We start from the raw sequence: 26,382 nt of genomic DNA, 5'->3' as shown, positions 1-26,382 counted from the left end.
GATTACTTTATCACAGAATATCTTGGCACTTGTTTAGTTTAAAAATAGACATGTCAAGCTTTCTATAGATATCTCTCTCATGTATTTTCGTTGAGTATTCACGGAGTTACAGTTAATTTAAATGACGTGTTTGTAAAAGAAGATCAGCGCAGACAAAGGCTGCAGACAGCGCACCTTGTTTGTTATCTTTATTTTATAAGTGCACAAAGTTTTGTTGTTATTATGTCTGTATCCAAAAAAATTAGACCCTTTACAGATTCAATTGATGTATTGCTCTTATCTGTACGATTAAAACTGAAAGTGTAATTTAAGTTCTTTTCGGGGTTATTAGGAGAAAATGACTCAAAACGCGTATCCGCGTTAATCGACTCGAAATGGTTAATATACCCATGGTTATCTATTCATGACACGGTCATCTCCTGGCATCATGGTGAGATTGCACAATGGTCAAAGTTTTGCGATACCTGCTGTCTGCACCCCATAGTTACCAAGTCTTGTTTATCCACAAGTGTTGAAAGCACCAACTCCAAATCAGTCACCATCCCATCATGCTACCAGAAGTATCAGGAGGTCTTCAGTAAGACTAAAGCTACTCAGCTACCCCCTCACCATTCCTAGGATTGTGCCATAGACCTTCTACCCAATGCAATGCATCCCAAAAGTAAGATCTATCCCTATCTCACACGGAAACCCAAGCAATGGAGGAATACATTGAGGAAGCCCTCAGTTCAAGTTTTATTTGTTCATCCACTTCCGCAGCGGGAGCAGCCTTCTTTTTTGTGGAAAAGAAAGATGGAGGACTTCGGCCTTGCATTGATTATCGTGGTTTGAACAATGTAACAGTAAAATTTAGTTATCCACTACCTTTAGTGCCTGCTGCCCTGGAACAACTCAGAGAAGCAACCATTTACACCAAGTTAGACCTGTGGAGTGCCTACAACCTCATAAGAATTAAGAAGGGTGATGAATGGAAAACAGAATTTTTGACCACCAGGAGGCACTATGAATATAATGAAGGAAGACTTGAAAAACAGACATTGCGTTGTTTTCATATGGATTACTTTATCACAGAATATCTTGGCACTTGTTTAGTTTAAAAATAGACATGTCAAGCTTTCTATAGATATCTCTCTCATGTATTTTCGTTGAGTATTCACGGAGTTACAGTTAATTTAAATGACGTGTTTGTAAAAGAAGATCAGCGCAGACAAAGGCTGCAGACAGCGCACCTTGTTTGTTATCTTTATTTTATAAGTGCACAAAGTTTTGTTGTTATTATGTCTGTATCCAAAAAAATTAGACCCTTTACAGATTCAATTGATGTATTGCTCTTATCTGTACGATTAAAACTGAAAGTGTAATTTAAGTTCTTTTCGGGGTTATTAGGAGAAAATGACTCAAAACGCGTATCCGCGTTAATCGACTCGAAATGGTTAATATACCCATGGTTATCTATTCATGACACGGTCATCTCCTGGCATCATGGTGAGATTGCACAATGGTCAAAGTTTTGCGATACCTGCTGTCTGCACCCCATAGTTACCAAGTCTTGTTTATCCACAAGTGTTGAAAGCACCAACTCCAAATCAGTCACCATCCCATCATGCTACCAGAAGTATCAGGAGGTCTTCAGTAAGACTAAAGCTACTCAGCTACCCCCTCACCATTCCTAGGATTGTGCCATAGACCTTCTACCCAATGCAATGCATCCCAAAAGTAAGATCTATCCCTATCTCACACGGAAACCCAAGCAATGGAGGAATACATTGAGGAAGCCCTCAGTTCAAGTTTTATTTGTTCATCCACTTCCGCAGCGGGAGCAGCCTTCTTTTTTGTGGAAAAGAAAGATGGAGGACTTCGGCCTTGCATTGATTATCGTGGTTTGAACAATGTAACAGTAAAATTTAGTTATCCACTACCTTTAGTGCCTGCTGCCCTGGAACAACTCAGAGAAGCAACCATTTACACCAAGTTAGACCTGTGGAGTGCCTACAACCTCATAAGAATTAAGAAGGGTGATGAATGGAAAACAGAATTTTTGACCACCAGGAGGCACTATGAATACCAGGCTATGCCATATGGGCTAGTTAATGCACCAGCAGTCTTTCAGTCATTTATCAACGAAATCTTCAAGGATCTCTTAAACAAGTACGTAATTGCTTATATTGATGACATCCTTATCTATTCTAAGACAGAAAGTGGAACACAGGGATTATGTCTCGACTGTGCTATCCAGACTGCTGGAGAACCAACTCTATGTAAATGCGGAAAAGTGTGAATTCCACCTTAAGCAAACATCTTTCCTGGGATATAACATTAGCCATCAAGGCATGGAAATGGATAGTTTGAACATTTTTGCAGTTACTGAATGGCCCCAATCAACCACAATCAAGGAGCTTCAGCACTTTCTAGGGTTTGCCAACTTCTATAGATGCTTTATCCGCAAATATAGCATGATTGCAGTACCACTGTCCTCCTTGCTGAAAGGTAAATCCTCAAAGTTAGAATGGTCTGAAAACACCTCACTAGCTTTCACCAAACTCAAGGACAGTTTCACAACCGCACCCATTCTCAAACATCCAGATCCCAACTTGCCATTCGTCCTAGAAGTTTTACGCTTCAGATAGTGGAATTGGTGCTGTGCTCTCTCAACACCATGGACAGCCAGGGAAGCTCCACCCATGTGCCTACTTCTCAAGAAAACTCACTGATGCTGAACGCAACTATGATGTGGGCAATAAAGAACTCCTATCCATGAAAGCTGCCATAGAGGAATGGAGACACTGGCTGGAGGGTTCCACTCACCCATTCCAGGTAATCACTGATCAAAAGAATCTTGAATTCATCAAGAGTGCCAATAGATTAAATCCTTGTCAAGCACGCTGGTCACTTTTCTTCACAAGATTTCAATTTACCACAACTGACCAATACTAGTAGTAAAAACATTAAGGCAGATGCCCTATCCAGACAACATGATCTTCCCCAAACAGAATCCAAACCAGAATCTATCCTATCCCTATCAGTTTTCATTGCACTTGGGATCTGATAGATGAGATCCAAAGAGAATAACAGAATGAACCCGCACCACAAGATTGTCCCCCTAAAAAGCACTACATACTTGGAAGTCTTCGTTTAAGGGTCATGCAATGGGTCCATACCTCACTTTGTTCAGGCCATCCAGGTATCTCAAGAATGCTCAATCTCATACAAAATTAATTCTGGTGGCCATCAATGATTAAGGACGTGGCTAAATATGTAAAGCCTTGCTCAGTCTGTGCCCAGTCTAAAACCCCAAAATAATTAACCTCTGGCTTGCTAGAACCTTTGGCCATTCCTCAACGCCCATGGTCACACCTCTCAATAGATTTCATCACCAATCTACCTCCGTCAAATGAATTCAATACAGTTCTAGTCATCATTGATCGCTTTTCAAAGGCATGCTGTCTCATACCTATGAAAGGCCTCCCTACAGCCATGGAAACTGCTCTTGCCCTGTTCCAACATGTCTTCAGAGTTTATGGCATACCCGAAGATATGTAAGATTCCCTTAGTCAGGAGAACCATCTATGGTACCTTAAGTCGATGACTGGATTCGTCGTCGTGGATGTGGGACAGTGTTCATGTACGTCTCCAAAGGGCTGTCCGGAATCAGGAGATCCAGGCCAATAAACAACATCGCCCATACCCTCCCTACCAACCTGGGCAGAGGGTCTGGCTCTCTACACGGGACCTCAACTTGCGGCTCCCAAGAAGTAAACTCAGCCCACGGTATGTTGGCCCATTTAAAATCGTATCGGCAATGGGCTGAATTCTCTTTAGACATGCTAACAGGTCATACTCAGGGCCGGCTCTAGGTTATTTGGTGCCCAAGGCGAGAGAACCCTCCCCCTCCCCCCCCCCCTGGGGAGAAAGAAACTCCTCAGTTATTCCATAGTTATTCATTTTTTATTTTAAATGTTCACACAACAACTCTTTAAAAGCAACAACCTGAAGGATACAGTAGAAAACAATAGAGAAGCATTAAGTTATAGTGTTTTCATTTTATTACGATGTTTTCGCGCCACTCTCGGTTGCTGAGCAGCTGAGTTTGACAGCTGCCTGTCAGAGTGACTCAGTCGTTTTTTAGGATTGTAAATCTAGTAAAAGAAATGAACAAATACAAGCAGTGTGTGGACAGTGCACAGTAAAAGTGTACAGCGTGTGCGCAGCTTTCATAATACGATACATACATTTATTTAACTTTTTTTTTTCAAATTCTGCAATTTTGCGCCCCGTCCAGCAGATGGCCCTGTGTCGCCTGTCGGTAAAGCCGGCCCTGATCATACTCTTTCAATTGATACACCTCAGGTGCCATGGATTCACCAAATGGGAGATTTATTCACCATTTCCTACCTCAAGTTGTTCCAAACCTGTATGAATTACTTATTTTTCTGAAAATGTTGAACATAAAAATTAAGATATTTTACAAAAAAATATTTTGGATTTTCAATAATAAAGACCACTTTAAGCACACAAAAAAATCATCCTTTCTCATCGCAATAAATACTTAACATTTGCAATTAAGGACCGGATCCATGCAGGATATTCTGAAATCTTTTCATAAACTTCAGGTCTTTCACGACTATTGCAGACTTTAGGGTCAACAAACAATGTGACACCAACTACCTGTAATACGATAACATTATCATTTTTAAAATACAGTCTGACTAATCATTCAATAAGAGTCATTTGAACCACTGTTACCCTCAAAAGCATAATGCCATTATGCAAAGTGCGATTGTTAAAGTCTGGATGCTTGTGGTAAGACTTCTCTCTGATGCAATCAGAACCCTCCTTCTTTTTTCTTTTTTTAAGTCATGCACGCCCACCACAGCTGTTAGTTTCTTATTTCTGTGTAAGAAAGTCTTATTAGTGTAATGAACAAGATCTTTAAACTATGATATAATGATTTAAATTTATCATTGCAGTTTAGACTAAATTTTAGTCTTACGTCTTCCTGCAATGTGTTGCAGTTATGACAAATTTATCAGAAATGAGGAATCCACCAGTGACATGTTTACAGCTCTTCTGAACAGAAACCATGTAAGGTCTAGAGTGGGGTTTTGCCTCACTCTACCCACATTCACATGAGTTGAGAGAGAGATAGAGTTACAAGTCATCTTCTTCTGTACCTACCAATTAGATATTCTTAAAAAATCAGTGTGATGTGCTTTAATATAATCAGTCTCCCCAGTGAATGACAGGTGTGGGAGCAGAGAGGTCAGCAGGAGCAGAGAGATAATGGACATGTTCAAAGTAGACAGTGAGTTATCACTAACAAAACTCTGTGTAAATAAAAGAGCATCAAACTCAGCATTTCCATTTGACTTAAAATATCTTGTAAGAAAGTGATATGCTCAAAATCCCAGCTGGAAGCAGAGCACCAAACTGAGGGTCATTATCTATGATCAACCGATTTGGTTGACCTTGTTGAGCAAACTGAGCTTTGCAGTGGTTGATGACTGTCTCTGCAGATAAATCAAGAAGCAATTCACAAATTCACCCTTAAATCTAATCTGAAAGCGAATAGTAAGCATATTTTTGCGTGCTGTCCTGGGGGATGGGTCCGAGCCCGGAGCATAGCCCGAACCCAAAGAACTCCCCATCCCTAATTTTGGGATAAAATAGATTAGAAGTGAGGAGTCGGGGTGAAGGAGGGATGCCGAAAAACTGTCGTAGGACAGGAGGTAGGAAGGCTGGATATATATACACTTGTTGTGCTAGTTAAGATGGTTAGCTAAACGAGATGCACCTGTGCCAAATTGGATGATTATCTGATCGTGCTCCTCCCGAACTTTGTTAATAAAACCCCATTTAAATCTCCCAAAAATCTGAGAAGTGGTTCACAATTAGAACATAGTCACCTTTTGCCAATGACTGGACAAGTCCATGATGACAATATGTCATGGCCTGCTGAGGATGTCATGAGATAGCATGTTTTTTTCAGTTGATTGTGTGCTGCAAGTTGAACTGTTAATCAGAAAGTCTTCTGGCCAAAGGTATGCTTGGTTGACGAGTTGTACATCTTCCTACTTTTTCTGCAGATGACATATGGCATGCTGCTGGTAAGCTGCTTTCTTGTCTGTATAGTCAGCAAGTAAATCGATTAACATTTTAAGCCCCAGCTTGTAGACAAGCTTGAGGCTGTACAGCAGTGTTGAAGTGTCAGGATCATGCTTTGAAGCTGTTTGGGTGCATGAGAAGTGGTTTTCTGGAGATAAGAGATCAAAGGGTTTGTGGTTAGTCTCTGCTGTTACCAACTCTCAGTTGTGCAAGTAATTCTGAAATCTTTGGCAAGTGAAGACAATACTGAGATACTCTTTCTCGATCTGAGCATAATTTTTTCTTGGTCAGAGCCAGGGCTGTTGAAGCAAAGAGAACAGGCTATTCTTCTTGCATAAAACAGCACCCAAGACCACTTTGGTTAGAGTCACTCTGTACTGTGTACTGTGACAGGCTAAGTAACATCATGATAGCACAACACAGGCATCGATGTGGCCAAGGGCAGCCAAAGCCAAGGGTGTTTTTGTCAAGTATGTGTGCAGTGGTTCACAAACACTCAACAAGTGGGACATGAGCTTGGCTAAATAATTAGCAAACCCAATGAGCAACGTACACTTTAGCACCTTTTAGGTACCATGTCCATGACTGCCCTTATGTTTTCTGGGTCAGTGGATGAAAGGATATGACCCTGGAGCGTGACCTTGAATTGCAATTTTATTTAGCTAAGTTGTGGCTTGACCTCTCTGCAATGCTCCAACAGGGCCTGAAGCTTGAGATCATGATCATTCTTAGCTTGCTGGTCTGTCACCACATCCAACAACAAAAATATAATCTGCAATGGGCTGAATTCTCTTTAGACGTGCTAACAGGTCATACTGATTCAATTGATACACCTCAGGTGCCATGGATTCACCAAATGGGAGATTTAGCCACCATTTCCTACCTCAAGTTGTTCCAAACCTGTATGAATTACTTATTTTTCTGAAAATGTTGAACATAAAGATATTTTTACAAAATATTTTAGAGCTGCAATGATAAGTACCACTTACTCATAATGATGCTTGACACATAGTTTGTTTATTGAACACTTTTTAAAAAAATCGTCCTTTCTCATCGCAAAAATACTTAATATTTGCAATTAAGGACCGGATCCATGGAGGATATTCTGAAAACTTTGCATAAACTTCAGGTCTATCATGACTATTGCAGACCTTTGGGTCACCAAACAATGTGACACCAACTGTAGTGTCTCCAACAACCAAAGGACCTCCTGAATCAAACTGTGAACACAGATCAATATATAACTGAAGTGACATTTCTCACTACTGTAATACCATAACATTATCATTATTAAAATACAGTCTGACTAATCATTCAATAAGAGTCATTTGAACTACTGTTACCCTCAAAAGCATAATGTCATTCTGCAAATTGCGATTGTTAAAGTCTGGATGCCTGTGGTAAGACTTCTCTCTGATGCAATCAGAACCCCTCCTTCTTTTTTCTTAAGACATGCACGCCCACCACAGCTGTTAGTTTCTTATTTCTGTGTAAGAAAGTCTTATTAGTGTAATGAACAAGATCTTTAAACTATGCTATAAAGATTTTAACTTATAATTGCAGTTTAGACTAAATTGAAGTCTTACATCTTTCTGCAGTGTGCTGGAGTCATGACAAATCTATCAGCAATGAGGAATCCACCAGAGACATGTTTACAGCTCTTCTGAACAGAAACCATGTAAGGTCTAGAGTGGGGTTTTGCCTCACTATACCCACATTCACTTGAGTTGAGAGAGAGATAGAGTTATAAGTCATCTTCTTCCGTACATACCAATTAGATATTCTTAAAAAATCAGTGTGATGTGCTTTAATATAATCAGTCTCACCAGTGAAAGTCAGGTGTGGGAGCATAAAGGGTCAGCAGGAGCAGAGAGATAATGGACATGTTCAAAGTAGACAGTGAGCTATTGCTGACAAAACTCTGTGTAAATAAAAGAGTAGTGGAGACACTGAGTTTCCTGTAAGTGTTTTTTTCTCACTTTGGGGTGTCAAAAACACTGATGTCACCTGCATCTTCTGTTATTTTAAACCACAATATACAAGATGCATGCAGCTCTGGGTGTATTTTGTTTAATCGTGTCTCTGGGCTGGAATCAGACACATTCAGAAACCAGACTTCATTCTCCCCAATGGAAAGCATCAGTGGCGGACTGGGACAGTATTTATTTTTTATACTTAAAAAATAAATCAAAATCCTTAGACTGTGGACGGGCAAAATAATCAAATGAATTATCAAGAAGTATCAAGGCATTCACTGTCTCTATCATCTCTCCCTTAATCCCCCTCTCTCTCACTCTGCACAATGAGTTTCTCTGCAATATGAAATAAGCACTTTCAATAATTTATATTAATTATGCAGCCATTAATTGCATGTCCCAATGATCACAGTCTACTGATGATCTTATAAATCTTAAAAGCACATCTTTTTCTAAGAGTATATAGCCAGCATGTTTAGTTTTGCTTATAGCTTAAAATTTACCTGAAGGTTTCCTGCTCTGATTCAAAAGCTGAACTGCCCACCCCCTCTTGTTCAAAGCAGGAGCACTAGCAGCACAAGTGCTACTGTTGCTTCTTTCGTCACCTTCAAAATAAATAAACATTGTACACTGGGCTACATGTTGCAGGCTAGAAATGGAAAATCAATTTCTGTATCCCCATATGTGAAACAGTGTGCTAGTTTGACATTAAGATGCTCTTTTAAAACATCTATCATTATATACATTTGTAATATATATAGAAGTGGTGGGCATAGATTTATTTTTTTAAATCTAGATTAATCTTAGCCTGGTTAAAACCAGACCCTTTTCAGTTGAAACTGAGTTAGGGTCTGGCAAAGCCTATTAGACGTCTCGTTTCTAAAGGGGCGTCACCGACGGACCTCGTTCAAATGACTCTGGGCGCAATTGGATAGACCTAAATCCAATCAGAGCGATGAAGGAGATGACGTATGCAGACTTGAAGGCTTCAAGTGTTGTTCTTTGCTCGGGTTTTAACGCAAAGTTAAAGTTTAAATCACTTAAAACAGACACGATAGCAGTTTCGAACGAATGTTCCTCTGCAGCATCCATCTTTGTAATGTACAAAATCTGCTTTACCGTCGCTGCGCTGTCGTCATCGTGTAAACCCCGCCTCAACTTTTCTGATTGGTGCCGCGATTTCGGCGGCACAGAAACGAGCTAGATAGTCCTCTTTGCCAGACTATTCTGTAGAGAGAAATTCGCCGGAAGTAGTCTGGGTTTTCCCAGGCTAGATTAATCTCAGTGTGATCTTGAAATTAATCTAGATTAATCTAGATTAAAATGGCTCATTCGAATTCTGCTGAAGGCATTCAGAATATGTGTGTTACCCAAATAAAATTGACAAACAGTAAGTATTTGAGAAGGGGTTTATCAAGCTTGGTGGTACATTAGAAAAGGGGCTCATCTCCTGTTTCCAAAATGCATCACAAAGTGCTTGAAAAAGCTAATTCCACATTGCACAAGGTGCAAACAACCTTAAGCCTGTTTCACACATACTCTGTCTGCAGTGCGTATACATTGCATATTTTTTTACGCACCCATGTTAACGGATTCCAGTTGCGTTCCAGGAGTGGTAGGTCTGCAGCAGTGCAGCGATCATTTACGTACCGAGTAGCGGACTGCAAACGCATCCTGTGTGAAAGCACATCAAGTCCGCACATACGTAATACACACGGACTGCATACACACTGCAGACGGAGTATGTGTGAAACAGGCGTGAACAGGGCCGTAGCTGGGATCAGCGGGGACCCGGTGAAGGTTGTACCAGTGGGCCCTGTTTGAAATTGTTTAATTTGTGTTTGTTTATTTTTATTTATTTGTGCTTTTTTAAGTTTTTTTCAAGTTTGTAGTTGTCAAGGTACAGAAACCAAATAATTAAATGTAAAATAGCACTAGATAATCTTCAATGTAAAAATGAAATATACAATCAAACCTACATTTATTCAGACACCTTCAACATTTCTCACAGTTTTGCTATATATATCAAAAATTATATCTGGTGTCTGAATAAATTTTGGTTTGATTGTTAAAACTACAAAGTATTTCAGTCAAGAGCACTGAGTGTTTTCATTTTCTTGGATTAACATTACAGCAGCTAGTAGCTAAATTAGGCGCGGTCACTTTAAGAGACGATGAACGCGTCCAATATAATACACAGCCCATTTTTTCCCTCAACTGTTTACTTTCACTTAAGAAATAGCTGATAGTTTTTTCGAGCATAATTTCCAAGGTGGATATTTTGACATATTTTGTATGTATTTGTTGACACAAGAGCAAAAATAAGCAAATTCGATGTTCAAGTGTTTTGAGATGCCTTTCTCCGCGTGAACCCTGATCACCAGAACACCGCGAGTACTTAATTGGGCTCTTTCACATATTTTTGTTTGTTCAAACTGCGATTTGTATTTGTTCGTTCAGGACAGGTGCAGGAGGGACTTCGAGGAGAACTTCGCAGAAGAGAACTCAGTTCAGTGTCGCTGTCCGTGATATGCGGCTCTCTCTCTCGTGCGCACCGAACACAGCACGCGAGTAACCAGCTTCTCTGTTCAGCTTTTCCACGTCTTGTTTTTGGATGCTTTAATGTTTAAATCGACAAGCGGTAAGGTTTAAAAACACGTGAAAAAGATAAGCTTTCGTGACGATGCACAGCAGTGGCCCGTCAACTGTCCTGAGCATCTTTTTAGGCTGGCCTCAGCCAGGCGGTTATATAAAATATCAAGGTGAAAGTCATCATAGCTCGCGTAGTATAGACCCAGCTCCCAACCCAACTTTGAGAATAGATTAACGGCAATATTTTTTTTTTTTATCGCCCGATAAAAGTCTCCCGTTAACGCAGCACGTTAACACTGATAACGGCCCACCACTAATATATAGCCTATATATATATTTTTTTATTTTAAATAGATTTTATCTATTGTAAGTCGCTTTAAATGAAAGCGTCCATCTGCCAAATGATTATGTAAATATTAGAGTGGAACAGTTCAACTTTTTCACAGTTCGGTTTGTTTCACAGTTTTAGAGTCAAGGTTTCGGTACCATTGTATGTGCTATGTTTATGGAAAAACTATACTTTCAAAAAAAATATATATATATATATATTATCATATTATTAAGAATATTCTAACTACAAGCAACAGCACAAATAAATACAAAAGAGTAAAGATACAAATAAAATAAACTGACTTTCAGGTTTTTTTTAGGTAGGTCTTGCGTTAGTTTTTAGGTACAGAAATTAAAGTAATCAAATGTAAAACAGCATTGCATTTTGGACTATAAATTAAAGATTATTCTTTATTAAAGTGAAAAAAAAGCTTTTTAATCAAGAGCAGTGAGTGATTTCTTTGTGGTTTCTGTTCGATATAAAGACTGTCACTTTAAGAGAATGCACTGGTCCAGTGTTCGTATTAGTATTGAACAGGAGTCAATGATCTGTACAGGGTTTTTTTAATCGCTGTTGTTGTAATGTCTAGGAATCCAGAATGCGCATGCATCAACAGAAACGTGTATTATTTGAACCCTGTTTGTTTTGCATGTTATTTATAGTAAACCATATTACAGATGCTTTGTCAGATTTAAGTTGACCAGCGGTCCCAGCGCGTGCTGAACCGTGTGTGGCCGTTTGAAGGAATTTGGGGGCCCCAAGCAAAATGGACATAGAGGCCCCCCGACCCCCGCACGCACGCAAAGCCTACAGGAACCACAGCATAGCCATACAGTTTAAGTTCACCCACACTTTATATAAATAAAAAAGGTTTACAGTGCAAATACTGCTTGAAAAAATTGTTTGGTACGAATTCAATAGTGATTTGCACTGTTTTTTTTCTAATAATATGACAGCACACACTTATCAGTTTAAACTCTGGGCTGTGCAGGATATCAGCTATATTTATAGAACTTGTGGTACCTTGGCTATAGGAAACATCAGCACTGAGAAGTGATGCATCTGTTTATGTTGAGGATGAAGTTGATGGTGTAGCTGGGAAATTAATTGAAAAAAAAAATCTGAAATTACCTGTGATGTACGTTTTACCATTTCACTGTTAGCATATTGAAAGAGGTCACTATTAACAGCTCAGGGGTGCGTTTCCCAAAACCATAGTTGCTAACTAAGTTAGATGGTAGACACTTTATAATAACAATCATTAATAGATGGTAAATTAAAAGTTAATTAATCCTTAGTTAATTGTCATTTAACTGTTAGCAAACAGTATTTTTACTTATTATAAAGTTTACAGAAAAATTTAAGATATGTTAGCATTTCCATATTTTGATATTAGAAGGGAAGGGATGCAGGCAGCTGCTTTCACTACCAATGCTTAAAAACATCCCAAGCTAATGTTTGATGCACGGAATTTATTGTGTGGTTTTCATAACCCCCATTTGGTAAATAGATTATCACGGTGGAATAGTATAGCATGCTAATTGATATGCCACTTTCATCTAGACCTGTAGCTATAAAAATTTTTAGTAATCGAGTATTCTACCAAAAATTCCATCGATTAATCGAGTAATCGGATAAAATGTGTTTTTGCTTATTAATATTAATTATGCAAGAGAAAATAAGACTCCTGGGTCTCTTAAAATGAAAAACTAAGTTTCCTTTTTTAGAAAAAAAATATATATTTATTTTTAAATGCATAGAATGCAATGCATACATCAAAAATAAACACTTAATTATTATCCATTGTTTCTCTGTCTGTACTTGTACTGTGAACAATGACAATAGCGTTGACAGATGAATTAAGTGCATTTAAGTGCCATTCAGTTGGGATTTTAAATAAAGCATTTTCTGAGATGCACATTAAACATTAAACACAAAACATTAATTTAATTAATATTTTAATTATTGAAAATTAAGCAAACTTAACTTTTTGGTAAACAAAGGGGATTTACTATTAAAAATAAAACATGGAAGAAATTTTGTGTGATTAAACCTTAAAAAAAAAATGTTTTTTTTTTTTTTAGTAGTAGCCTATGTACATTCTGTTGAACAATAGTAATACATCTCTGGCAAATAGTTGTCTAAAACAGGAGTTTTATTTTGACGGGTTGACGTACCTTTAAAGTTCTGTGTATGTGATGTAACGCTAGTTTTACTCAAATCAAACGGTCAAATGCTCATGAAGTGACTGTCAGAACAGTTCTGGAGATGTTGTTCATGTGTTCACGTCCTTATTTAGAGAGAGAGCAGACGCTGAACTCACCGGAGCGTCACGCTCCGTGTGTTAATAAAGGAAGTCGCGCTTCTGCTCCATTCATTAACAGAGACACGCAGAACATGCAGGATTAATATTTAAATAGACTGTTCCGGCTTAATATTTACAGATATTAGTCCATATCGTGATTTGATGTAAGTGCAATGACCTATTTTTTATTAATTCATTCAAAATTTGGCAAATTTGCCATTCCGCGTTAAACTGTAAATTCTGTTTTTATGACTGGATTCCGCGATTCCCTCCGCATTTTCTGCATCGCGGAAATCATAGGGCCCTAGTTGTGGTATACCAGCTTTATCTTGCAATCGACACACGCCACGACGTTCTCTTTACGTTTGCCCACGCCCTCAAATCAAAACACTGCTGACTCCTTGCAGTATGCGATTTCTGTTCTGCGTCTTCCTTATCCCGTTAAAAAACATATTACAGTAACCATATTCCTTCCGTTCTAAAAAAAGTTTGGTTGGTTTGGCAATTGCTTGGTTTGCCTGCCTTGTCGCGACGGGCCTGTGTGGAGAATTGAGCGGTTTGGTTTTTTCAGTGAACCGTCCCATCCCTAGTAAATATAAATGTAATTCTGACCGACCTGCTCCCTTACTGGCGAACATTGCTGGGATTTTGCAGCAACTTGCTGCGTCTGTGGCCAGGACTGACCATCAGGCCACCGGGAAATGTCCCGGTGCTCCCAATGGCCAGTCCGCCCCTGGAAAGCATATTTAAACTGTCTGAATCGTTCCATATACCCTATATAATACACTACATTCCATTCACCATACAGAAAATACAAATTCTGTAAACAAGTGAGCGGTTCCAGCCACAGTTTCAGCATGTATTTATAAGGGACAGGGGGCTCAAGATTCTAGAGCATTTGATTGTACAGAAATGTTAGATGAGAAGCTGAATTGTAGGGTGATGTCATCAAAATCATTGATCCATATTGGTTGAAAGGCTAATTTTTGAATGCTTATATCTTCAAAATATGAATTTTATTTTTATTTTGGAGCACAATACCTTATAAATAACCTAAAAGGGTTACTTCACCCCAAAATGTTTTTTTTTTATTAATCACTTACCCCAATGTCATTCCAAATCCGTAAACGCTCAATTCATCTTGACAACTCAATTTAAGATATTTTGGATGAAAACCAAGAACCTTGTGATTGTCCCATACACTGCCTAGTAACTTACACTGTCAAGGTCCAGAAATGTATGAAAGACATAGTCAGAATAGTCCATCTGCCATCAGTGGTTCAACCATAACGTTATGAAGCAAAAAGAGTATTTTTTGTACGCGAAGAAAACAATAATAACAACTTTACTCAACAATTTGTCTTTTCTGTGTCTCTCAGCATTACCGTAGCGCCATTCTGGAGAATATGAGCTGTACGCAGGCAGCGTACGCTCTTTTGTGTTACCTAGATAGATAGTGAAGTCATTTGACATTTTATCTCTTGAAACTTTGAAAAACCTCAGAATGAAAGACTAGTTGGGAAAAGCCACCAACATGTTTCTCACTCCTCCTAAATGTAGCTTCTGAATATATCTGTTTGTTTTTAATGAGGTCTCATTTACCTATGGAAGAAAATTCAAAAAAATTTCAAAAGCAATTGCAAATTGTATTTTTAATTGCGTTTTCCACATGTGGGTGCATAAATTGTAACATAATCCAAATGCTATTGCAAATCTTGCATTACCGTTTACATTTGCGTTACATGCATGATTCTGAGAGATTGAAAAATCAAATGTGGTTATTAGTATTGATATTTAATTACGACAGGGAAAGACATTGGAAATACAATTACAAATACAATTTGCTTTTACATTTGAAAATTCGACATGGGAATCGACATACATTCGACATACATTCGAAGGGAAGTCGTGGCCTAATGGTTAGAGAGTCGGACTCCCAATCGAAAGGTTGTGAGTTCGAGTCCCGGGCCGGCAGGAATTGTGGGTGGGGGGAGTGCATGTACAGTGCTCTCTCCACCCTCAATACCATGGCTTAGGTGCCCTTGAGCAAGGCATCCAACCCCCAACTGCTCCCCGGGCGCCGCAGCATAAATGGCTGCCCACTGCTCCGGGTGTGTGCTCACAGTGTGTGTGTGTGTTCACTGCTCTGTGTGTGTGCATTTCGGATGGGTTAAATGCAGAGCACAAATTCTGAGTATGGGTCACCATACTTGGCTGAATTTCACTTCACTTCACTTTTTTTTTTTTTTTTTTTTTTTTTTGAAAAGTGGCAGTCACTGCACGTTCGTGAAATGTGAAACTGTGGAAATGTGGAAAACGCAATTGAAAATACAATTTGCAATTGCTTTTGAAAAAATGTCCTTACTATTGAATATTCTTCCATATTTACCATTGTTTGTTGAATTTTCATGGCCAAATCCACAGAATAAAGAATTTCACACGATGGTGAAAGTTTGCCACAAACAAACTACATCAACCAATAAAAGCAATGTCTGCATGAGTTGTGATTTATTCATTTATAGACTAGCAATGTCCACTGGAATGAACCAAAATGAACACTGGAGAATTGAATGAACTGCATTTTTTTTATTAGCTTTTTCTATCACGGAAAAGCATAGGCTCATAATCACACTAGGGGGGTTGGAGTGGGGAGGAGATTTGAGTTAAAAATTGAGCAGATATTAGTTGACCAAATTTACAACATTTTTTATTAAAAAATTATAAAAAAAAATAAAAAAATAAAATCATAGACAGATTATTTGATGGCCTTTCTAATAAACCTTAAAGATCACTTTTTTCGTGTTGAAGCTTTGATTGTGTTTACAGTGTGCAATATAACATGTGTTCATGTTTTGCATGTATAAAAACACAGTATTTTACACACAATTCACTTATCTGTATAGCGCTGTTTTCACTGTCATAAAAACGCGCTGATGACTTCCTTGTTCTATGAAGTCCCTCCTTCAGAAATACGTAATGAGTTCTGATTGTGCCAGCGGTTCCTGTGTTGTGATTCGACATCAGCTTAGTGCACGTTGCCCTCCTGGAAACGCGATTGGGCTAGTTTTGGACTAGTTTTGAGAAGCAAATGGGCGGGATTTGTTTTGAAAACCTGGCAATCCTGATCTGAATGCACGTGCTGGAGATGTACTTCTAATCACAGGAGCGTTTTTACTGATGAGATGTGCATGAAAATCGCATTCAATTTTTTTGCACAGCCCTACCATCTAGTTAACAAAGCTAAATTACAGAAACAGTTAAACTCACCAAATTAAATAATAAAATATACTTACCGGTTGTGGTCCATAAACAACGCTTTCTCCAGACAAAGAGGGAACTGCTCCATCTTTCAAGAATAATCTTTGTGCGAATCCGGCATTAAACTGATTGAGATTGAGGAAGCTGTCCTCAGCAAAATGTGCTGCACATAGTTATACATGTGGATTATAATTTTCGGGAACCGAGTTAAACATAAATTGTAGCCATTGATCTCTAAGTACAGCGTCCCTGGGAAGGCCAAACAAAGGTTATTGGACTCCGAGATGAAAATATCAGCGTTTTGACGACATGGCGACAAACACACTCTACAAACGCAACTCTTCCTCTTCTCCATCGGAGAAGACCACGCCCCCTTTTTGTGTATTCCTGTGGGCGGAGGTTAGTCAAAAAACTGTTTTAGTGATGTCATTAATGAAGAAAGTGGTCTGTAATGAAAGAACTGGTCGTTCGATGTAGGCGAATTCTGTTAAATAAAATATCTCGCTTGGCATTGAATTTTGAGCTTTAGAATTTTACAGATATTATTTATACTCTAACAACAACAACATTACACACTAACTAAAGTTTGAAACATGGGATCACGAAGAACGGGACCTTTAATAGTTTTGTGCAAGTTTGTCTGAGACACAACTTAATAAAATCCAAAACATATAAAATATATCAAAAAATTCCTTTGTGTGTGTTGTACTAAAGTCCAGATCATATAAACAGTGACAAGAAATCTGTTTTGGGAGATTTCACTCCATGATGAAGTAAACAAGATATTACCCATTTCCCTAATGTCAAATTGTAATTATATGTGGCTGTGACAAGGATAATGTCACGGTGATACTGTGAGGACCAAAGAGATGATGGAGATTCAGAATACTTTTTATCTTTAATAATCCAAAACAAGGGGTATCACAGAGCTTGGCAGGAACACTCAAGTACTGTAGCACATAACACGGATGTTTAACAGCAGAAAAAAGGAATCAAGAGGCAGACAACACTATAAATACAGGGCTTAACGAGAGGTAATGAACAGGGCACAGATGAAACAAATAAGAAACTCAACGAGAGGGAGAAACTAGGTCACAATGGAGGACATTGGGAGAAAAACACACAAAGTCCATGGACGTGACAGATAACACATCAAATGATTGATGATTTTCATGTGATACATTTATTGAAATAAATTCATGAATTCACTTGACATTTTTTATTATTTTGTTGATCCACTCCAGATAAGGTGAAATCTTAGTATACACATTAGGATACATAGGCGAATTGCAGAGATCCAAGACATGAAATGATACGATACCAACTGCAGTGTCTCCACAAACTAACGGACCCCCAGAATCTCCCTGTTAAGAAACACAAATTAACAGATTCCTTAAAATCATATATCAGTTTAAACAAGTTCATAAATGAACAGAGTCTGTGAATTGTACATACATCACAGAATCCACCAATGCCATATGTACACATCATCTTTGGAACTGAGTAGATCTCTCCCCATCTTGTTTCACATTCTGTGTTATCCATTATATACACCTTCATCTCCATTAGACGATCATTAGCTGAGCCATTAGTCCGTAGGCTTCCCCAGCCAGTGACACTACAGACAGAATCAGCTTTGATGTCTCCCTTTTGTCTTGGTATTTTAATAATCTTGACTTTATTGTTTTCTTTGACTTTTTTTTGTAGCTGTAATGCAATAACATCATCATCATTAAAAGATACTGAATCATATTTTTTACATTATATTTTTACATCTTGCATTTTCTATGATCTTTATACACTGTTAAAAAAACTAAAAACCCGATTCCAAAAAGGTTGTGACACTGTACAAATTGTGAGTAAAAAAGGAATGGAATAATTTACAAATATCATAAACTTGTATTTTATTCACAATAGAATGTAGATAAAATATCAAATGTTGAAAGTGAGATATTTTGAAATGTCATGGCAAATATTGGCTTATTTTGGATTTCATAAGAGCTACACAATCCAATAAAGTTGGGACAGGTAGCAATAAGAGGCAGGAAAATGTAAACGTACATATAAGGAACAGCTGGAGGACCAATGCAACTCATTAGGTAAATTGGCAACATGATTGGGTATAAAAAGAGCCTCTCAGAGTGGCAGTGTCTCTCAGCAGTCAAGATTGGCATAGGATCACCAATTTCCCCCATGCTGTGGCGAAAAATGGTGGAGCAATATCAGAAAGGAGTTTTTTAGAGAAAAATTGCAAAGAGTTAGAAGTTGTATATGGGAAGTCATCTATAGTGCATAATATCATCCAAAGATTCAGAGAATCTGGAACAATCTCTGTGCGTAAGGGTCAAGGCCGGAAAACCATACTGGATGCCCGTGATCTTCGGGCCCTTAGACGTAGAGCTGTAATAAGGCCTTAAAAGTCAGGCACGACAGGACAAGAGCCTGACAAGTACATTTTGATGGACAGCTTTTTAAAACCCTGAACCCGTTTTAGCCCGATATTATTCAAATGTGCGCACACACACAGCTCTTTTGCCTTTTGTCAAGAATGAGCCATTTATACATTTTAACAATTTATTCGTGACTAAAGTATGTTATAGGCCATGTGGAAGTTGGAATAAAGAAATAAAATAAGTCCTCTGTAACATCGTAACATCTCAGCACTCTAAATAAGCCTAGGCATAGGCTCATTTAGCCTTTAAATAGGCCAACGCACCAATAAAAACTAGTCTTTCTTAACAAATTAAATTAAGATAAATTCTAAATTAAGATTGTATTTAGCCATAATGAAGTTAAGAAAAAGGTTCCGTCGGATTTGCTTAGCCACTAGCAGCTGACATTTAATAAAAGAATAATGCCAACATTAGCCTATATAGACTACTCTGTCTACATTATGCATTTAAGACTTAATTTATATTTAGTTATAATTTGAAAAATCTTTACTCACCTAGATTAGGCTAGGCCTACATGTTTTTGTGTAGGAAAACTATTGAATCCACTTTACAAGCTTCAGCGCGTTCCTGCACTCACTGATGGTGCATCCAGCAATATAACCCACTGGCTCATTATTTTCATTATAAACATGGTCAAAACTTTTCAAGACCTCAGACTTTGCTTTAGTTGCTGGTGCAACCAAAACGTAATCGCCAGAGGCAAGCCTCCGTTTCATGCATGCACTTCCGCATCTTTCTCATGCTAATTGAAACACATCACATGACCGCTCATTTACATCGCAGACCGGAGCGCGAGCCTGAGCCCGAGCCCGAGCCCGGCCCGAGTCTGTGTAAAATGATATACATTAAGCCCGAATCCGACCGAGGCAAAGATCTTCAGCTCAACCTGTCCTCCAACCAATACGCTCATATAGGTCGTTTGTCCAAATCCCTGAAATACGACCCATCAGAGCGTATACTACAATTGCGCCCCTATCGGCAAAAGGTCGTTTTCATATTAATGTTTTGTACTCTTTTATTTGCATTGTGATTAGTGTTTTGTGTAGCTCAGTTGGTAGATTATTGCGTTATACCTTGATATGCAATCATGCTATCATGGGTTCGATCCCAGAGAACAGATGTGCACGTAAAATGTATATGCTCAATAAGTCATAATTTAGCATGATTTCTGTGAGGGTTAGGTTTAGGGGTGGGGTTAGGTGTGGTCAATTGAACGAATAAGCCACCTAGTAAAATATGTACGAATTACTGTGAGATCGGTGTAAAAAGACCACACATTGCATTTAAATAAACGTGCGTTTTGATTGGTAATGACGTTATATGTCATTTCATGACGACTGACGTAACGCGATACTGTCATTATTTTAACGGCCACTAGAGGCCGCTTAACTTTAAAACGTAAATATAGGTCGTAATAAGGTGCTTGTACAAACGACCTATATGGTCGTTTTTTGTTGGAGGACAGGCTCCTTCAGCTGTACTTAGACGGCACTGCATCACATACAGGAATGCTACTGTAATGGAAAACATTGTTGGTGAACACAATCCACTGTGCCATTCACCGTTGCCAGCTAAAACTCAAAAAGAAGCCATATCTAAACATGATCCAGAAGCACAGGCGTTTTCTCTGGGCCAAGGCTCATTTAAATGGACTGTGGCAAAGTCGAAAACTGTTCTGTGGTCAAACTAATCAAAATTTGAAGTTCTTTTTGGAAAACTGCAACGCCATGTCATCCGGACTAAAGAGATAAGGACAACCCAAGTTGTTATAGGTGCTCATTTCAGAAGCCTGCATCTCTGATGGTATGGGGTTGCATGAGTGCATGTGGCATGGGCAGCTTAAACATCTGGAAAGGCACCATCAATGCTGAAAGGTATATTCAAGTTCTAGAACAACATATGCTCTCATCCAGACGTCAACTCTTTCAGGGAAGACCTTGCATTTTCCAGCATGCCAATGCCAGACCACATACTGCATCAACTACAACATCATGGCTGCGTAGAAGAAGGATCCGGGTACTGAAATGACCAGCCTGCAGTCCAGATCTTTCACTTATAGAAAACATTTGGCACATCATAAAGAGGAAGCGATGCGACAAAGAAACCTAAAACTGTTGAGCAACTAGAAGCCTGTATTAGACAAGAATGGGACAACATTCCTATTCCTAAGCATGAGCAACTTGTCTCCTCAGTCCCCAGACGTTTGCAGACTGTTATAAAAAGAAGAGGGGATGCCACACAGTGGTAAACATTGCCTCGTCCCAACTTTTTTAAAATCTGTTGATGCTATGAAATTTAAAATCAACTTATTTTCCCCCCATAAAATGATACACTTTCTCAGTTTAAACATTTGATATGTCATCTATGTTGTATTCTGAATAAAACATTGAAATTTGAAACTTCAACATCATTGCATTCTGTTTTTATTCACAATTTGTACAGTGTCCCAACTTTTTTGGAATCGGGTTTGTACTTTAAAAAGTAAGTGTTTGTGCAGTCCTTAAAATAAAAAATAGTTAGTCTGTAGATTTTTACCCTCAAAAGCATAATGTCATTCAGGAATGAAGGTCTGCCAGGCTTATAGCCTGGATGCTTGTGGTAAGACTTCACTGCGATGCGTACAGACCCCTCATTCTCATTCTTTAGGCGATGTGCCCCAATCACAGCTGTCAGTATCGTATTTCTGTTGAAAGAAAGTCTTAGTAGCAAAATAAAGTTTTTTTATTTTTTATTTTTGTATTCTTTTCGAAGAGCATATTGCAAGTACTCCTCGCTTCAGACTGTAGCACGGCGACGTCACGTATGTACGTCACGTATGTACGTCACGTATGTACGTGACGTGTGTTTACCGCGCATGCGCAGTAACGTATATGTATTTACCGTAAATACGATTGTGCGCCGTACGCGCCGTACTGACTGTCATTAATGCGCATATCCAGGTTCATTCACTTCCGGATGTTCGTAAGGTATGGTGGATATGAGATATTATTTTTGTTTTCTTAAAAATTTGCGTTTAAATTGCTTTTAATTGTAAGAATGCTTTGGTCATAATCATAGAGAGTGTCATTGCAAATGTGTGCGATTTCAAACACTTATGACATGTTTTATGATATAGTATTCGAATGCTGGTCTTTCAAAGTCTTATTTCGCCTAAAATGAACCATTAAAGATGTTTTAAAATAGAGCAGAAAGACTTTATTAATGTTAGTAATGCCATTCCCTTATGAAATAAAAATATATTACAGTATATTGGAAAATATCATGTAATATATTAGGCATATATTCTTATATATGGGATTTAATATTTATTTTTTTCCAATATATTGCAATATATTGAAAGCGGCAATCATTTGTATATTTTGCAATATATTATATGATATATGTATCATCAATATATTATTCAAAGTATTCAAATATATAATATATTAGAAAATAAAAAGGGAAAATAATATATTACAATATATCACAATATATTTTAAGAAATATATTGGTAAATATATTTTCCTTTTGTAAGGGTTGATGGTTGCATGCATTGCAAAAAAAAATATCATATTTGTAATCTTATTCATTAACATTATCAAAGATTAATAGATACTGTAACACATGTATTGTTCATTGTTAGTTCATGTTAATTAATACATTAACTAGTGTTTACCAATGACACCTTCTTGTAAAGTGTTACCTCTTATATTGACCCTCTTATGTCTTAATATGACTTTTTGGGGACATTGTCAGTGTGAAGAAATTCAGAGAAGAGACCCACTTCATGTGGCTAGAGTACTGTAATTATGTGTTTTTCTTTCTCTGAAAGACTGTATAGCCCTCAACTGTAAAATTTTCAAATTGAAAAAAACTTCAAACTTTCAGGCCATGCTTTCTCAAGCCAAGCCAACCTAAATTTTGACTTGAGAAAATTTATTAATTTAGTTGGTGTTAATGCTGGTTATAAATTAAATCTCTTAGGTAGTTTACAGACAAAGCAAATAACACTTTTTATAACACCATGCTATAATATATTTAAAAATACTTTTAAAATATTTTCCTTGTATGGCTCTTCTGCCTTTCTTCAAAATGATTTAATTTTGCTTTAGTATTGTTTGTTCTTTTATGTAAATAAGGTGTCGTGAACTGGAGTGCATTGTCTGAACAAAAGAACCAGAGTGTCCGGGCGTCATGTTCTCTGACCAAGTGCCTCCGGTGCAGTGAGATATTTAAAGACTGTCCACCTGGCTGTGTGAGGAGTCGCAGGAGGAGAGTCCTGTGTGGGTTTTATCCATTCAAAGAAATTGAGGGCTACTGCTTGACTTATTGTTTTATCAGTGATGGAGGTGAATTTCAGATTTTTTTTCTTAATCTATATTTGTATATACAATTATATTTTCTGTTTTGTTCTTTGAAATAAATAAAAAAAGATCACTGTCATCAGTTTGGTTTTTTTGGAGGCACCTTGCATAAAATGGGATGCAGACACTCAAAATATACTGTATTTAGTCGCCTGAACTTAAAACTACTTTATTAGCTTAAATGTTTCACATGCAGAATTGCCAAAGCAAAAGAAAAATGTCCAAATTTATAGTTAAAAAATAAATAAACAAGAACCATAGCAAAAGAAAGATTAAAATAAGAAAGGCAGTGGCTATTCACACTTAGAGCAAATGGCTATAGATTATATTTACACTATGTTAAAATAGCAGGATTTTCTGCTATTTATATTACTTATTGCAAATAGTGGCAATTATTTGCACCTCAGTATTGTAGTACATTCTAAAACAGTATGCAATAATGAGTGTAAATTATAATTTTAATTCAAATTATTAAATGGATGCCAGCATATTAGGACAATAAAGCCCTCCCTCAAAACGGTTTGATTATTTCCTCCGTTTTTATTTAAAATAAATGCTTTTCTGATGTGATTTGAAATTTGAAAAGGTAGGGGGAAAAAAGGCAGATTCGGACCGGATCGATTGCATCATATTGTGAACAACACATGTTTTACCATCTGCACTATTATAGCCGACGACTGTACTTTATCTGTTGTTATTTTGACTAGCTCAGTAAGAAATATAAGGTGCCATTAAAGTGTAATATTACAATATACACAGTGAAGTAAAGTGCAACAGAATGTTAATATATTGTAAGATACTACACAGATATTACAGAATAAACTTTAATTCCGTATAATTTTACCTCAGATGAAACATGGTTAAACATGGTTGTTTTCCCGTCTTTTTTACACCTTAATGTTCTTCAATACTTTAACATTTTATTAGAGTTTTCTTTTAAGTATGCACATCGTTTTAATGCACGCACGACCCAAAAACAACTAACGTCATCACGCAATGCAAATTACAAGCGCATGCGCGGTAAACACATACGTGACGTCATCGCGCTACAGTCTGCAGCAAAGGGTGTCTCGCATATTGTGCATACTCCTTTTATGACAAAACTTTGAAATCCATTTACTACTGTGAATTCATCTAAAAACATTTAAAATCAATCAATATTGCAGATTAGACAAAACAAAAGCCTCACTTTTGTCTGCAATGTGCAGCAGTCAAGACAAACTGGTTATGAATGAGAAATCCACCACAGATATGTTCCTTGTTAATCTGAAGAGAAACCATGTAAGGTCTGGAGTGGGGTTTTGCTACCCGGCCATTCACTATACCAACATCCACACGAGCTGAGAGAGAAATACAGACAGTAACTTATTCACCCTACAAACACCTAGAAACACATTATTGAGTTCAGAAAAAATCCAGAAACCATGCTGAGATCTTGGTTGTGATAATACATCTTTAAGTGATTTATAAATATGCAGTTTAGTCAATCAGTCTCACCAGTGAAGGTCAGGTGTGGCAGCAGAGAGGCCAGCAGGAGCAGAGAGATGATGATCATCATGAAGACAGTGAGCTCTGACTGACAAAACACTATAAATATAGGTGGGTGGAGACACTGAGTTGCCCCTACGTCTTTTTTTCTTTTCTTTTCTTTTCTTTTCTTTTCTTTTCTTTTCTTTTCTCTCTTTCTCACTTTGTGGTATAAGTGACAAAACGATGACTCACTATTGTTCTTGTTAATCTTTGTGGTCTCATTTCCAGACTATGGATGGTTTGGTCTAAAACTGTTATGTAGCTCACCATACATTTTGGTACTTGAATACTATACAGTTCATAACCATAAACATAATTATATAGAAGTGGAAAATCAATCATAAAACAGGTGTTGTGTTTGTGTCCCCCTTTTCAGAATGCTGTATTTTAAAGATAATTTGAAATGTAATACATTTTGGAAAGTGTTAAAAATCTTTTTTTCATGTTTGTTCAATAAACAATAAACTATTGCACATGCACCAAGACTCCAATGGTTTTAGTTTTTCAGAATGAAGACAAACACTTTCTGTCACTACCTTGTGTTGGAGTTTTAGGTATAGCATAAATTGAAATGCTACTTGGTGTAATGTTTTGCATCTCATGCATTGAAATGTAAGTGTTTTTAAAGATTTAAGTGTCAGAAAGTGTACAAATACAGATATAGGCATTTCACATTTGTTGCCATGCTGATTTTAAGAATTTATTTTGGTTACTTGAACCTTTTCAGTAGCCTACTGCTATTTTATGAACCCACCAAGAGCAGCCTCACCCCAACCAGATCTTCTATAATTTGCCGTTGGCTCGGATGTCTCTATAGTGGTTAAACATGAAGTACATTTAATTTTGAGTAAATCTAACAGACAGTTAATACTAATTGTAACGCTTTATAAGTTGCAAAATTAAAATGAAAATGTATTACAGAAATCATAAGATAACATGTTCAAGCAAAAACTGTGGCAACATGATCAAATTAAATGTTTAATTTGATCAAATGATTAAATGCTATTTTTCTTAAATGCATTAACACTCACACTTACAATTGCCTTTTCATTCAGTGTCCCGCAATGCATGTAGCAAAATTCAATGTGCAACTTGAAAATGCATTCCGAGCCGATCACGTGTCCGCCCCCTCCCGCCATGTCAATCGCTGCGTGAACAAGGCGGGGCTTGCAGAAGGTCTGAGACTCAAATCTCAAGAAGAGGATTCAAGTGAGAGAACATGGACAAGACAGTTGGCCCGTGTACGTTTTGATTATTTCGGTTTATGGCTTCAATATTTCATTCGCACTTGTGGGCGGAGCTGAAACGCTGCTTTCATCTATTTGGTCGAATCGCTCCAGCTTCAGCTCGGTCTTTTCATTCTTTCAGGCAGAATAAGAGTCAGTGCAAGTGAAGCACTGTAATGTCTGAAAATACACTCACACTGTTAATTAGCATAATATTTGAATCAGATGTAGCTGGGCACATAATTCGTGCTGCTGCGACCTGCAAA

General features: G+C 37.7%; 1 protein-coding gene across 1 annotated transcript; it reads right to left on the bottom strand.

Annotated features, from left to right (window-relative positions):
* Positions 1-17,485: 17,485 nt before the first annotated feature.
* LOC132159855 (granzyme B(G,H)-like) lies at positions 17,486-24,976 on the bottom strand. The gene is made up of 5 exons (XM_059569485.1): positions 24,858-24,976; positions 24,550-24,700; positions 21,553-21,700; positions 18,020-18,271; positions 17,486-17,928 (listed from the first exon to the last, which is right to left on the bottom strand). Exons 1-5 carry the CDS (start codon positions 24,916-24,918, stop codon positions 17,770-17,772), a joined length of 771 nt encoding a protein of 256 aa, XP_059425468.1. The 5' UTR covers positions 24,919-24,976; the 3' UTR covers positions 17,486-17,769.
* Between the last annotated feature and the right edge of the window lie 1,406 nt (positions 24,977-26,382).

This window comes from Carassius carassius, chromosome 16 (assembly GCF_963082965.1).
Source record: "Carassius carassius chromosome 16, fCarCar2.1, whole genome shotgun sequence".
NCBI classification, from domain to species: domain Eukaryota; kingdom Metazoa; phylum Chordata; class Actinopteri; order Cypriniformes; family Cyprinidae; genus Carassius; species Carassius carassius.
This window is presented reverse-complemented; position numbering and strand designations above follow the sequence as displayed.